The sequence below is a fragment of the Natrix helvetica genome (assembly GCF_964273705.1).
Source record: "Natrix helvetica genome assembly, chromosome: 1".
NCBI classification, from domain to species: Eukaryota; Metazoa; Chordata; class Lepidosauria; order Squamata; family Natricidae; genus Natrix; species Natrix helvetica.
The window spans coordinates 78790935-78805111 of NC_138548.1; the positions used below are offsets into that span (position 1 = coordinate 78790935).

The window sequence follows — 14177 nt, forward strand, 5'->3', positions numbered from 1 at the left end:
TGAGCAGGAGTTGCAATGCCTATGCATTGCATATACACCTCTCAGGCATGAGATTTAATTTACGAGATCCTCCAGCTCTCCCTCCCTCTCTTTTTTTTTTTTTTTTTGTAGAGAGAGTGGTTTGTTATTTTAAAACTGAAGGCAAAACCCTGGGAAAACAATAAGCTGTTGTGTCTTTTTCATGAGGCTTTTGACAAACCAATGTCCAATGGCAGATATTGCACAAGATAGTCTGAGCTGGAAAGAAATGACAAATATTCTGTTTTTGAAAGCTCTGAAACAGCTGGAATTACCCTACAGAAACTCTTCTACTTCTTTTGCTGCATCTACTATTAGTTGTATCCCTGTATAAGTGTATTTTATAAAAGGCATGTCCTTGTATTCTCTTCTTTAACATTTTGTAATAACAGGATGGAGAAATTCTGCTTGCCATAGCACCACCTTGTGATCTACTGGGAGCATTAGATTTTTAACGGATTTCTTTTTTAAAAAACCAATTGTACCTGCAGCATCAAAAAGCCTTCAAAATTTAAAATATTTTATAGTGTTATTATTTTTTCTCTAGTAAGACTGAAGGGAATAGCCGAAATCTCTAACATTGTGGCCTATAGCTTTCACACTACTGTATAAATCCAAGAAATTCCATTAGATGAGTGATTTCATTTTTTCATTGGCAGTAAAGAATTACAGATTATCAGCCTTCCTCTCACCTAGCTAAACACACTTTCTGAAGTTAAAGGAGGTGGTGCTGCCTGATAAATGGTGGTCAAAGGAACCACCAAGGCACACTATGGCAAGGAGGCAAAGCTGATTTTACAAAACATTTCTTGATTTTGAACACATGCTGCAACAGCTAAAGATATCTGTGCGGGTATAAGATACAAGAACCAACAACAACGCCAAATTAAATTGACGGCATTCTTAGTCTAAATTGGGGGGGGGGGTGGGGGTGTTCAAACTTGGCAACTTTTAAGATGTGAGGACTTCAACTCCCAGAACTCCCCAGTTAGCATGTGGGAACCGTTTGCGAAAGAAAAAGGGTTTGAAAAATTGAAAACCGTGCATGAAATTTCAGACCAACACGGAAGTCGCGTTATCACGCCCGTGGTCCGCTCGCGCGGGTGGCGTTTTCTTCCGGGTAATGAGAAAATCGGCCTTCTGGGAAACCACCTGCCGACTCTGTATATTTTTTATCTCTACGGACTCAAGGCGGGCTTCCGCTCTTGCCCCTGACTAAGATGGCGGCGAGATCTCAGCCACGGCACAGAAAAATGCCACCCCTCTCGGCAAAATTGGACTCGGTCACGTGATCGGGACACCGCAACCGTGGCAGATTCGACAAGTAGCTCAAAGCTAACTGATTAAATTGAAAGGGCGGCGGCGGCCAACGTGGTGGCGACGCTAACAGGAAAAAAAAGTGTTGGTTTTCACGGCAGAGGAGAGAACCCTTGTTTTTCTCCAAGGTGTGGTATCTGCTCCCTGGAATTCAAAGGTCAGCTCTTCTCCTGAGGGAAAAAAATGGCGTCGGTTTGGGATGAGGCGGAGGTAAGGCAAGAGTGGAACGGCATTATTGCCGAGAATGTGGGGCCGGCGGGCAATATTGATAGTGAGAGCAGTCGCCTTGTGGTGGGGGGTGGGGGGGGGCTTGCAGAAATTCCCTCAGGGAGCGGGCCTGGCTGGGAAGGTCCGTGATCGGCAGAGCCCACCCGTTTGCCTTTTGCCATGACTGGCTGTTCTCTCTAGGATAGCATCGGGGAAGAGGTGTTGAAGATGTCCACGGAAGAGATCGTCCAGCGAACCCGCCTGCTGGATAGTGAGATCAAGGTCGGTTTAGCTGGGGTTTCCCGCCTTGGGAACCTGGGCTTAAAAGTTTCTCTTCTTTCTAGGGTGCCTACAAATTGTATTGACTGCCTTTGCGATTCGGGCCGTCTGGGTGTTTTATATCCCCCCCCCTCTCCCTTGCAAGGCTACACTCAGCATTCCCTTTCTTTTGCCCTGCTTTTGTAGAGAGAATGCTGAAAGCGAAAAACAAATTTTAAAAGAAACGGGCTAACCCAAAAGCGTTCCCGGCGCTTTGACTCTCTACAGCGGTGATGTCTGAGGAATTCTGGGAGTTGAAGTCCGTCCAAAGGGCTGAGGTTGAGAAACTCTTCTCCGGGGCAAAGCCTCCTGTGAGAAGGATGTGGCACTGATTCTTAAGCTGGCTTATTGGAGAGAAAGGATGCTTTAATTATAGCTTGATCACAGGCAGGTTTAGGCTTTTAAACTGTAAAGCTGCAAGGAAGGAAACAACAGCAAGGCAGTCCGGATGAGAGAACAAAAGATTCAAGATTGTAAACGCTAGAAATGGCAACTAGGAGATGCTCTGAGCCTTCTGGAGGTAGCCAAGTGACATGAAGGCAGTTTGGAGAGACTTCTCTCTCCAGCTTACCTTTGGTGTGGCACTGATTATAATTTCTGGTATGGTATAGCAGAACATAGTATGACCTCACAAATATCTAATGCCCCTGGCACTAGATATTTGTAAGGCCATGCCATATTCTCTAGGAATCTGTGTTAATATGGATTATGGCAGGCTGTAATAACCCATAGAGAAGAAAGAGCTGCTAAATTAAACCAATTTCATTGTACACAGGTTGTGCATTGACAATAAAGGTTTGAATTGTAATAACAACTGGCTGCAAAGGAATACATGGTATGCCAATGGATTGTTAGGTGACTAGTGGGATGGCAGCAGTGCTGGAACTGGTGGTGGAGGTGAGGTTTGGAGGAACTCTGCGTAAATCCTGGGTCAGTTTTATTACTTTTTTTTAAAATGCTGGTAAGCTGCATTTTTAATGCACGATGGGTTGCTTAATTATGTAATCTATTTAAAAGTCAGCCATTCAACCCAATTCTAAATTTGTTCACTGAGCTAATAGGTACAAAACTTAATTTGGTTCGTGGAAAGTTCACCCATTCTGGCATATTACCACAAACTGTATCTCCTATCTTTAGGCAATACTGTAGTAGTGTTATGGGTATGAAATAAAGTGCCCTTTTTGTGTTTCCCTTATTATCATATGAATGCATGATAGCCATATACTGATTCTCATGCAGTTTTCACAAGAGCTTGCTACACAATATTTTTAAAAATAATTGCTGATTTGTTTTTTCCTCAGAAAATGAATTCCACAAAACTGATTACCTCTATTAAAACCAAGTTATTTTGCTATTTCATTTTATTTTTGATTCATTTGGTTCCTAGCATTTTCCCCATTTTCATTATCTTCTTCCAGATTTGCAGGAAAGCTAATAAATGTTTTTAAAGAATTGTTCTGGATTTTCAGATCATGAAGAGTGAAGTACTGAGAGTAACTCATGAGCTACAAGCAATGAAAGACAAGATTAAAGAAAATAGTGAAAAGATCAAAGTGAATAAAACTCTGCCATACCTTGTATCCAATGTCATAGAGGTATGTTTCTTATAGCCTATAGCATCTATATTATAATTTTTGTATGTGAATTCCCTGAAAAAAAGAATAGGAAATGGGGAGTGCAAAATGAGATTTAAAAAGATGTCACTTTTTAATAATCTGACGATATTCTTTTTTGGTATAATTTTTCAGCTGCAATCCAAAAGATTTATGAAAGATGAGTGTAATTTCAGAGTAAGCATCTATAAATCAGTGATTACAATTAGGAATCCTGATTTTTTTAAAAAAGAACTCAAGAAAATGTTGGAAGAAATGATTCTTGAAGTGGGATGACAGGTGATGCTAAGTTGCAGATACAAGAGTCAAATTTGTTTCTATCTTGCTTACCTGGCTTTTTTCAGAGAAAGGTACATATAAAAATTACATATTTTTATAGTACAGGTAGGCTGTTATAGGTGAAGTTGATTCTGTAAACATTCGCCTTTCAGGAAGAAACAGGATCATTGCCACAATTTGCTTCTTAGGTGAAAATAAGTGATCTACTGCCTGATTACATCAACTTAAGATTTATAATTAGATGATTTTATTACTTTATAGTTTATTTTTCCATTTCTGTGAGGCTCCTGCTTTCCTCAACAAAAGAAAGCTGTCACTTTTTGAAGAGCTTGTAGGAGAACTTCTCATTAGACTGACTAAATATCTAGTGCCTTTGTCCACTGCTGTATATGACAGGAGTACACTGTGATAACATTATATGCTTGACTAATATAACCATGTTTGCATCTGATCTTTTTTCATCTTTAGCTGCTGGATGTTGACCCCAATGACCAGGAAGAAGATGGAGCAAATATTGATCTTGATTCACAAAGGAAGGGCAAGTGTGCTGTCATCAAAACCTCTACTCGACAGGTGAAAGCAGCATAACAAAGTACTTTTAATTACATAAACATATATTGCCTTATGTTGAATTTATATTTTAAAAATTATAAAATATAAATTATAAAATAAATAATTTGTCGTGAAAGCAGAAGCAGTGTGCTCTGTCCCATAGTTGGGTAGACCAGGTTGCCCTGATTGACCTGTCTTACCAGAAAAAACACTTGATATTGCCTTATATTAATAAGATCCACTTCAGTGTTGACCATTCCAACTGGCCGGGGCTCTCAACAATATGTACTACTTGACATCTTTCCCCCTAATGGTGTCTAGAATTCAATAAAATTTCTCGAACATGGAAAAAACAGTTGAGTGATACTCCTATATTGTTTGATTTGGTGAATCTCATGATAGTCGAAATTCATCTTCTCCAAGTGGAGGTCCTCCAGATAAACATCCTTAAGCTTCCAGATTTCTCAATAATGGCTATGCTTAAGAACTCTAAAGGTTATTTATCAGTGGTGGCGATCAGTGGTGGCAAACATATGACACGCATGCCAGAGGTGGCAGGCAGAGTCCTCTCTCTGGGCACACGTGCCATCACCCCAGCTCTGTTTCGTGTCTCTGCCGTGTATGCACGCACACCTCCTGCTGGCCAGCTGGTTTTTGGGTCTCTGCCATGCATGTGTGGGAGTTTGGGCACTCAGTGCCTAAAAGGTTTGCCGTCACTGGTCTAGAGGATGTCCAGCTTGAAGATTAGTCAGGATCATTGTGTAATCTGCTAAAAGCCTATCGTCTTCATGTTCCCACTCAAAAATGTATGAATTTAAGACATTTTTGAGAATAAGTTTTAAACTGAAATGTTCTATTTTGATTTCTGTGATTTTAAGGTTATGTGTTACATGTAGAATATATTTCAACCTCTTTGTGCCTAAAAAAGCAAAGTAGAAATAAATATTGTAATTAAGATAAACTACTTTGTTCTTAACAAGCAACTGCAGTTTTAATCCAGGACATCCTACATCTAAAGTGAAAATCACCCCTAGTTCACAAAATAAGGTATGCAAGCAATTCTGATAAGATTTAGGTCAAGCTGAAAGCATTTTTGTTGCCTCTTCTTCAACAGACTTACTTTTTGCCTGTGATTGGGTTAGTTGATGCTGAAAAGTTAAAGCCTGGAGATCTAGTGGTGAGTAGTTACTATGCTGCGTAAGAATGAATAACCAAATATATACCTTGATTTTAAAAACAAAGCAACTTCATAGATAACCCCACTGTTCCTTTGACTTTCACAGTATTTGTAAATTTGCTTATTAAGAAGAGGAAGCTGAGGGGCTTTTTAGTAAAATGTTTTATACTGTTTTTAGGGGGTCCCAGGGTGGGGGGGAGGGTTAATCAGACCGGGAGGACGGCCAGAGCCGGACAGACGGGTGAGTCCAGGAAGGACGGGGATGCGGTGGAGGGGGGGAATATAAAGGTCACGATAGCAGAGGGTTGTCCTATTACAACGGTCGCGGGGAGGAGGGGATGCGAGGACAGGATAAGATCCCAAGGTCGGTTGGGAGACCGTGGCTGCTGGTTACGCCCGGTCGCTTGTACCAACCCCTGCAGCCTAGGTGGACAAGTGCTACAGAGCCAGGGCCTGCGGCTGATGCTTTGCAACGCAAGGTCTGTCATCAACAAGGCCCCCCTCATTAATGAGTTGATCTCAGAGGGGGAGCTAGACCTTGCAGGGATAACGGAGACCTGGTTGGGCCACGAAGGTGGTTTACCCCTCGTGGAAATGTGCCCACCGGGTTTTCGAGCATTCCATCAGCCTCGGGCCCTGGGTAAGGGTGGTGGGGTGGCGGTGGTTATGCGGGAATGTTTAGAGCCGAGGGAGTTCACTGTTCCTCAGATACCCGGGTGTGAGTCCCTTGGTGTGAGTTGGGGCCCAGGGAGGCAGTGGGGCTTGCTGATTGTATACTTGGCTCCTCGCTATGCATCAGCAGCCCTGCCCGAGCTCCTCGAGCTAATCTCAGCGACGGCAGTTGAGACTCCCAGACTTCTGGTCATGGGGGACTTCAACTTGCCGTCAACGGGAGCGGCTTCCGAGGTGGCTCGGGAGTTCATGGCTTCCATGACGGCCATGGACCTGACCCAATTAGTGCAGGGCCCCACTCACGAAGGGGGCCACACACTGGACCTCATTTTTGTATCTGAACAGTGGACGAGTGATCTGGGAATAGGGGATTTAGTTATCACGCCCCTGTCATGGTCAGACCACTCATCCCTCCGGCTGGACTTCCCTGGCGCTATCCCCCACCGCGAGGAGGCGGAACCAGACTCTATAAACTGGTACCGCCCCAGGCACCTGATGGAATCTGATAGATTCCTGACGGAGCTTGGGCCAATACCTGTAGCCTTGTCCCGCTCCCGTTCCGAGGACCTAGTGACTGCCTGGAATAGGGCGACGACTGGGGCCTTGGACCGGGTTGCGCCGTTGCGACCTCTCCTGCGGCATCGACCCACCCGGGCTCCTTGGTTCACTGAGGAGCTCAGGGTGATGAAGCGCCACAGGAGACGTCTAGAGAGCAGGTGGAGATCCTCGCGCTCCGAATCTGACCGAACACAGGTAAGAGCCTATTTGCGGACTTACCTTGTGGCAATAAGAGCGGCCAAACGTAGACATTGTGCTGCTCTTATTGCGTCCGCGGATAACCGCCCTGCCGCCCTGTTTAGGGTGACTCGCTCCCTCTTATCGCAGGGGGCGCGGGAGACACCCTTACAGGGTAGAGCAGAGGAGTTTGGGGAATATCTTCAGGACAAAATCGATCAGATCCGGAGCGGGTGGACCTCCGTCAGTGGACCAGACGAGCCGCCAACAGCGAGTCTTGAGGGACCATTCTGGGAGGAGTTTGACTCTGTTGCCCCCGAGGATTTGGACAGGCTGCGTGGACGGCTGCGACCCACCACTTGTTTAACGGACCCGTGCCCCTCCTGGCTGGTACTGGCAGCCTGGGAGGTGACACGAGGCTGGCTCCTGGGCCTGGTGAGCGCCTCACTGAGTGAGGGATACTTACCAACCGCCTTGAAAGAGGCGGTGGTGAGACCCTTGCTCAAGAGGCCTGCGCTCGACCCAATGGAGCTAGCTAACTATCGTCCAGTCTCCAACCTCCCCTTTCTGGCGAAGGTTGTCGAGAATGTGGTGGCGCAGCAGCTCCCGCGACACCTAGACGAATCCGACTATCTAGACCCACGCCAGTCCGGCTTCCGACCCGGGCACAGCACTGAGACAGCCTTGGTCGCGTTGGTCGATGATCTCTGGAGGGCCAGAGATAGGGGTTGCTCCTCTATCCTGGTCCTATTAGACCTCTCGGCGGCTTTTGATACCATCGACCATGGTATCCTATTGCGCCGGTTGGAGGGGATGGGAGTCGGAGGCACCGTTTTGCGGTGGTTCGGCTCCTACCTCTCCGACCGGAAGCAATGTGTGTTGACAGGGGGGCAGAGATCGTCCCTGAGGCCACTCACTTGTGGGGTGCCACAGGGGTCGGTCCTCTCGCCTCTCCTGTTCAACGCATATGTGAAGCCGCTGGGTGAGATCATCCGTGGTTTTGGGGTTGAGTACCATCTTTACGCTGATGATACTCAGCTGTATATTTCAACCCCAAACCACCCCAACGAGGCTGTCGAAGTGATGTCCCGGTGTTTGGAAGCCGTCGGGGTCTGGATGGGGGACAACAGACTTAAACTCAACCCCTCCAAGACCGAGTGGCTGTGGTTACCGGCGCCTCGGTTCAGCCAGCTGACTCCATCGCTGGCCATAGGGGGCGAACAATTGTCCCCTGTGGAGCGGGCGCGCAATTTGGGCGTCCTCCTTGATGCCCGGCTGTCAATGGAGGACCATGTGGCAGCCGTGGCAAGGGGGGCGTTCCACCAGGTTCGCCTGGTGCGCCAATTGCGCCCCCTACTGGACCGGAGTGCCCTGCGCACGGTCACTCATGCGCTGGTGACGTCTCGCCTGGACTACTGCAATGCTCTCTACATGGGGCTTCCCTTGGGACGCGTCCGGAGACTGCAGCTAGTTCAGAACGCAGCCGCGCGGGTTATTATGGGAAGTACACGTTACTCCCACGTAACACCTCTCCTGCGCGAGCTGCACTGGCTACCTGTGGCCTTTCGGGTGCGTTTCAAGGTATTGATCACCATCTTTAAAGCGCTCCATGGCAGTGGACCTAGTTACCTGCAGGATCGCATCCTACCACACACGTCCCTGCGACCTATCCGCTCACACAGAGAGGGGCTCCTCCTGGTGCCGTCTGCTAGTCAATGCCAGCGGGCGACACCTAGGAGTAGATCCTTCTCTGTGATGGGCCCAACCCTCTGGAATGACCTCCCCCCTGACATTCGAACTACCACCGACCTCCGTTCCTTCCGGCAAAAGTTAAAGACTCACCTATTTCAATCAGCTGGCCTGGCACTTTCTTAGTTCTACCTCCCGGGGATTTATTCATTTTAATTGGGTTTGGGGTTTTAAAAAGTTTTTAATACACTATATACTATATTTAATATTTATTATTCTATGTACAGTCTTGCAACCTCCTCCACCTACATATTTAATTATTTAACTGTTTTGTATGTATTTTATAACGTATTTTAGTGACTGTACACCGCCCCGAGTCCCTTTCGGGAGAGGGGGCGGTCTATAAATATGAATAATAAATAAATAAATAAATATTCCAGTTAATCCTTATGACTGTGCAATATTTATTCAGTCCTTAGTAGACCTCTCTTGCAATGTGGTTGGGAAGTATGCTGATCAGTAGTTTCAAGTATGGCAGATAAATGAATTTGGATTGCAAACACCTATAGTTATTTAACAGAAAAACAGCCTAATATTGTTTTAATAATATATAATGTACTTTATATAAATTACCTTTTTGTTTTGTACCATCTACCACTATTGCTTTTCTCTCATCTCAAAGCTGTTTAGTGCCTTAAAACAAAAACAAAAAAAAAGCTTACAGCTTTTTCATTTTAATAGAATAAATTGATACAGTAATACTCATTGCATTTAATGTTCTGAAATAATAGCTTTAAGGGCAAATTTAATATTTCTCAAGCGACTGAGTATAATGTATTCTGCCCTCTTTTTTTCCTCCCCTGCTTTTTCATGTTACTGTAGTGAATCCATTTCGTGTATAATAGGAATAGAGTTCTCCGCCCTCTTAATAACTGCATGAGTAAAAGATGTGAGAAAATGGGGGAGAGGTAGAATTCAAAAAAGCATTTTTGTGGATTTTTGTTTGCAGGGAGTGAACAAAGACTCCTACCTGATTTTGGAAACCTTGCCCACAGAATACGACTCAAGGGTGAAAGCCATGGAAGTGGATGAGAGACCTACGGAACAATACAGTGATATTGGAGGGCTAGATAAACAAATCCAAGAGGTAACGAGAAGCTACTAATTCCGTTTATGTGGCTTAATATTTACAGAGCTTTGAAAACATTTTAGGTGTTTTAAAAATGTTAACCTGTTCTGCAATCAAGATTACAGAGCCAGCAGGGATTCAGCAGTTAAGAAGATGATTTCATTTACTTTTTGTTTCTACAGCTGGTAGAAGCGATAGTTCTGCCAATGAATCATAAAGAGAAGTTTGAAAACCTGGGAATCCAACCTCCTAAAGGGGTGCTGATGTATGGACCTCCAGGAACAGGAAAGACTCTCTTGGCCAGAGCTTGTGCTGCACAGACAAAGGTAAAACCGATGTGATTACTGAGGTCTTCTCTGAATTTATGAAATGCTTCAGAGTTTTTTTTTTTAATATTAATGACATTATACTGACAGTGAACCTATTCCTTCTAATTTTTAATTTAGTATTTACACTATTCTGTGTGTTTGATAGATTTCTAATAGCTCTGTTGTGGCCTTCGAAAATTTATTTTCTGCACTGGTTAGCTTTTCTTGGACTTTGGTCTCCAACGTTTTAAAATGGCTATAAAGAAACTGAATTTCAAACACAGGTACCAAGACAATGAGCCTAAAATAAGGAGTAGCAGTTGAAGGAACTGTAGGCGATTGCTTGAAGAAGAGGAGAGTAAAGGAAAACTTGTTAGCAGTCCATAAAAATCGTGTGACCAAAAAATGGACCTATTTTCTGTTTGAATTAAGAATAAGACAAGAACTAATCTGGGACTATTAACAAGAATTTATAGTTAGCGCTGTTAAGCAATGGAAATATTTGCTTAAAGCAGTGCTAGATTCCCTCTTGCCAGAAATTTGGGGAGCTGGATGGCTACCAGTGATTTAGTCATTTCCATATTGAACATGGGGCTGAACCAAATTACTCCCAACATATTGGAGATTACAAAATATTACCTTTAATATCATTTCTGTTGTTACCCAGCGTACTACAGTAAGGCAGAACATAGAGTACATATATCTTATTTCTTGCCTTGTTTTAGGCTACATTCTTGAAACTAGCTGGTCCACAATTGGTGCAGATGTTTATTGGTGACGGAGCCAAGTTGGTCCGAGATGCCTTTGCATTGGCCAAGGAGAAAGCACCTTCTATCATCTTTATCGATGAACTTGATGCCATTGGCACAAAGAGGTAAAAGCTGGATTCTTGCTCTACAAGTTTTGAGTTAGAGCCGGCATTCTTCATATATCCCAACTATGGCAATGGTGTTCCTTTAGAGACCGGTTCTTAATTAGTATCACCCCCAAATTCTTCAAGAATATATACTGTATACATTTTTTGACCTACAACTACCATGTGGTAGATAACAATTTTCAGAGGCTTATATATGCTATATGCTAGCTACTATAATAGTAAGATCGCATAATAATTGGGAATTCTTTGTTTATGAAATATAATGTGAGATTTGCAGTAAAGTCCAGTGCGAAGTGTACCTACTGAATAGCAACCACTTACAAGACAGTCCTGTTACTTCATTTTTAATCAGTCAATGTTCTGCAGCAACTCATTGAAATGCTTTTGGACTTTTTTTCAGGGGGCCAGATTCTCTCTTATTGGTTGCTCTTTGCTGCTATGTTCAAATTTGTTGTGGCTTAATGCTCTTGGATGGAAGAGCAAAATACAGAAAGGAACAGAAACTATTAAGAGTCACAGCATTTTTCCCTCTGTTCTCCAGCTGTAGCTCTATCTTGAAATCTAGATACCTGGATCCTTGTAACATCTACTTTGAGGTGGCAGAAGGCAGTGTTTGTTTTCTTTCTTATGGTTGCCAGTCATAATTCTAAATGCACGCTGGCAACAATCTATGCAAAATTAACTGTCTTTGGCTCAGTGGATGTCAACTGAAGGACAAAATTCTATGACCTCAGCTGCCTCAGCATAGAAGAATACAGCAGATTAAACCCCCTTCCTCAGTTAGTCCGTTACTGCTGATGCAGGAGGAAACAATATTTACATAAAAACATGGTATGTTAAGTGCATGGGCTTTGACAACATGAAATGGTTTTTTGTTATTACTTCAAAGTAGTATTTTAATTAAGTCTCTCTATGTATATATATATATTTCTACAGAAAATGGGTAATAAAGAATAAATCTTGTTTTCCCCACCAGATTTGATAGTGAAAAAGCTGGTGACCGTGAAGTACAAAGGACCATGTTGGAATTGCTTAATCAGCTTGATGGGTTTCAACCCAACACACAAGTCAAGGTAACTCTTGCCTGCCATTAATATAGGAAGCAATTTTGTGACCCACTAATATTTGTAAACAGTTATTACAGAGTAGCTTTAGAAATCAGACTGGCGACCAAGCTGAAGTTTTTTAATAGCTTTGAATATCATTATTTTAAAAATATTTTATTAGCCTATGGTGCAGGATGAACAGGGCTAGAATGTTAAATCTTGTTTTGAAGAGCGGGGAGCTTCTATGAAGTGAAAATATCTATACCATATCATAATTCATCCGGGGGTTATATGAAAGCTAAGGACTGCTCGCATCTGTTACCATAATTTAATAGTAGTATATAGAATCTGTGTCTTCCCAACTACAAAGTATGTCCTTTATCCAGGTGATTGCTGCAACCAATCGTGTTGATATCCTAGATCCTGCTTTGCTACGCTCGGGACGGTTAGACCGCAAGATTGAATTCCCAATGCCCAATGAAGAGGCCAGAGCCAGGATTATGCAGATTCATTCACGCAAAATGAATGTCAGGTATTAAACAGAAAGGGAATGTAACTCGGATTATGTTGGCTGCATAATGAATTATGGAATCATTTTTATTCAGAGTATTCCATAATTATCGTATTTTTTGCATTGTAAGACACCCCGGACCATAAGACACAAATTAGCTTTAGAGGAGGAAAACAAGGTAGGGAAAATCTGCCTCTGCTTCCCAGCATCCATCTGGTATTCATCTGGCTAGTGTCCTTGCAGCAAACAGCCTGGTCAGCTTCAGCACATTATCGTAGCCCCAGCACGTGGCTCAACAGAGCTCCGCCCACCAGCAGTCAATTCAGCTGAGCTGCTGAAATTTGCCTCCCATAATATCGCCAATCAGTTGTTCTAGGTGGCAGCAATAGTCGTTGCCCAGAACAGCTGATTGGTGGTATTACGGGAGGCCGATCCAACTGCCAATCAGCTGTCCGGTAAACTGAGCTGAGCTGCTGCCACCAGCATCCAGGGAGCAATGGAGCGTTCACCACTGCCACACCAATATTTGCTGTATAAGACACACAGATATTTCCACTCACTTTTTTGATGGGGGGGGAGAGTGCATCTTTTAGTGCAAAAAAGACAATAGCTACCTCTGAATATGGCATTAACTAAAAACTATTACACTTTTTCAGAATTTTAGCTATTTTGTTAAAAGCAAGCTTCTAATCTGTATCACTGTGAAGATAGTAGCAAAATATTACAATAATAAAAATTGAGATGCCACAACAAAGGTTGAATTTTAGATTCAGAGGTTAGATCAGGTCTTCATTTCTTGTCCTTCCCTATTTCTAGGAAAATGAAAATAAAGTAAGGGCAAATTGGTGTGGTTTATGTGGGTTATGTTCAATATTAAGTCTCATATCTTTTCCCACTGAGTTTTTTTTTAATGAAACTCTTGTTCTCTGCAGTCCTGATGTGAATTACGAAGAGCTGGCACGATGCACAGATGACTTCAATGGTGCACAGTGCAAGGCTGTGTGTGTGGAAGCGGTAAGTAGGTTTGGTCAGTTTCCATTGGAAGTCTGTTTCCCCCCCCTAACTGCTGACCTATGGAGACTTTATACAACAAAAGAGTTATAGTTTCTTATGTCAGCTATATTGCACTTTTGCTGAATGCTTTTTCCCCCTTTCTTTGGTCAGGGAATGATTGCCCTTCGGCACGGAGCAACAGAACTTACCCATGAAGATTACATGGAAGGAATTTTGGAGGTGCAGGCCAAGAAAAAAGCCAATTTGCAATATTATGCTTGATTTTTGCTCCGAAATTGAATATTAAAGCCTTGATACAAAAAGTTCAGAGTTGTAACTTTTGCAACTGAGTTCATTGTGTGAACTCCTTTCACTTATGAAAAAAATAAATTAATAAAAATGGTTCCTCTAACTGAGACGGCTGCTGTTATATTTAGTTGAAGATGGAAAACAAATATTAATTATGGAGGAAAGTCATGTATATGAAACTTCTTTCATTAATCTCTTTAAACACAAACATGTATCTGATCAATGTCATCTCTTGCTTTTGTGCTTGAATCTTTGATACACTTTCATTGTTAACAACTATAGCATTTCAGGTTTTACCTACAAGATTCTGAAGACACCTCTATATAAATTTTCAACTCAATACAAAATCTGCAAACCATCTGATATGAAACTATTTTGTTTTAACTCTGAGGTAAAACTTAGGGTTGTTGTTTTTTTCATTTAAATT

General features: G+C 43.0%; 1 protein-coding gene across 1 annotated transcript; it reads left to right on the forward strand.

Moving 5' to 3' along the window:
- Positions 1-1271: 1271 nt before the first annotated feature.
- PSMC3 (proteasome 26S subunit, ATPase 3) lies at positions 1272-13853 on the forward strand. The gene is made up of 12 exons (XM_081937730.1): positions 1272-1545; positions 1744-1824; positions 3330-3455; positions 4221-4325; positions 5419-5481; positions 9587-9724; positions 9889-10032; positions 10740-10888; positions 11868-11964; positions 12324-12469; positions 13381-13462; positions 13613-13853. Exons 1-12 carry the CDS (start codon positions 1519-1521, stop codon positions 13721-13723), a joined length of 1269 nt encoding a protein of 422 aa, XP_081793856.1. The 5' UTR covers positions 1272-1518; the 3' UTR covers positions 13724-13853.
- Positions 13854-14177: the final 324 nt, after the last annotated feature.

Coding starts and splice junctions, on each gene's coding strand:
- PSMC3 (XM_081937730.1), top strand. CDS start 1,519: ATGGCGTCGGTTTGGGATGAGGCGGAG. Junction 3,456..4,220: donor TTGTATCCAATGTCATAGAG/GTATGTTTCTTA, acceptor TTTCATCTTTAG/CTGCTGGATGTTGACCCCAA. Junction 10,889..11,867: donor GATGCCATTGGCACAAAGAG/GTAAAAGCTGGA, acceptor TTTCCCCACCAG/ATTTGATAGTGAAAAAGCTG.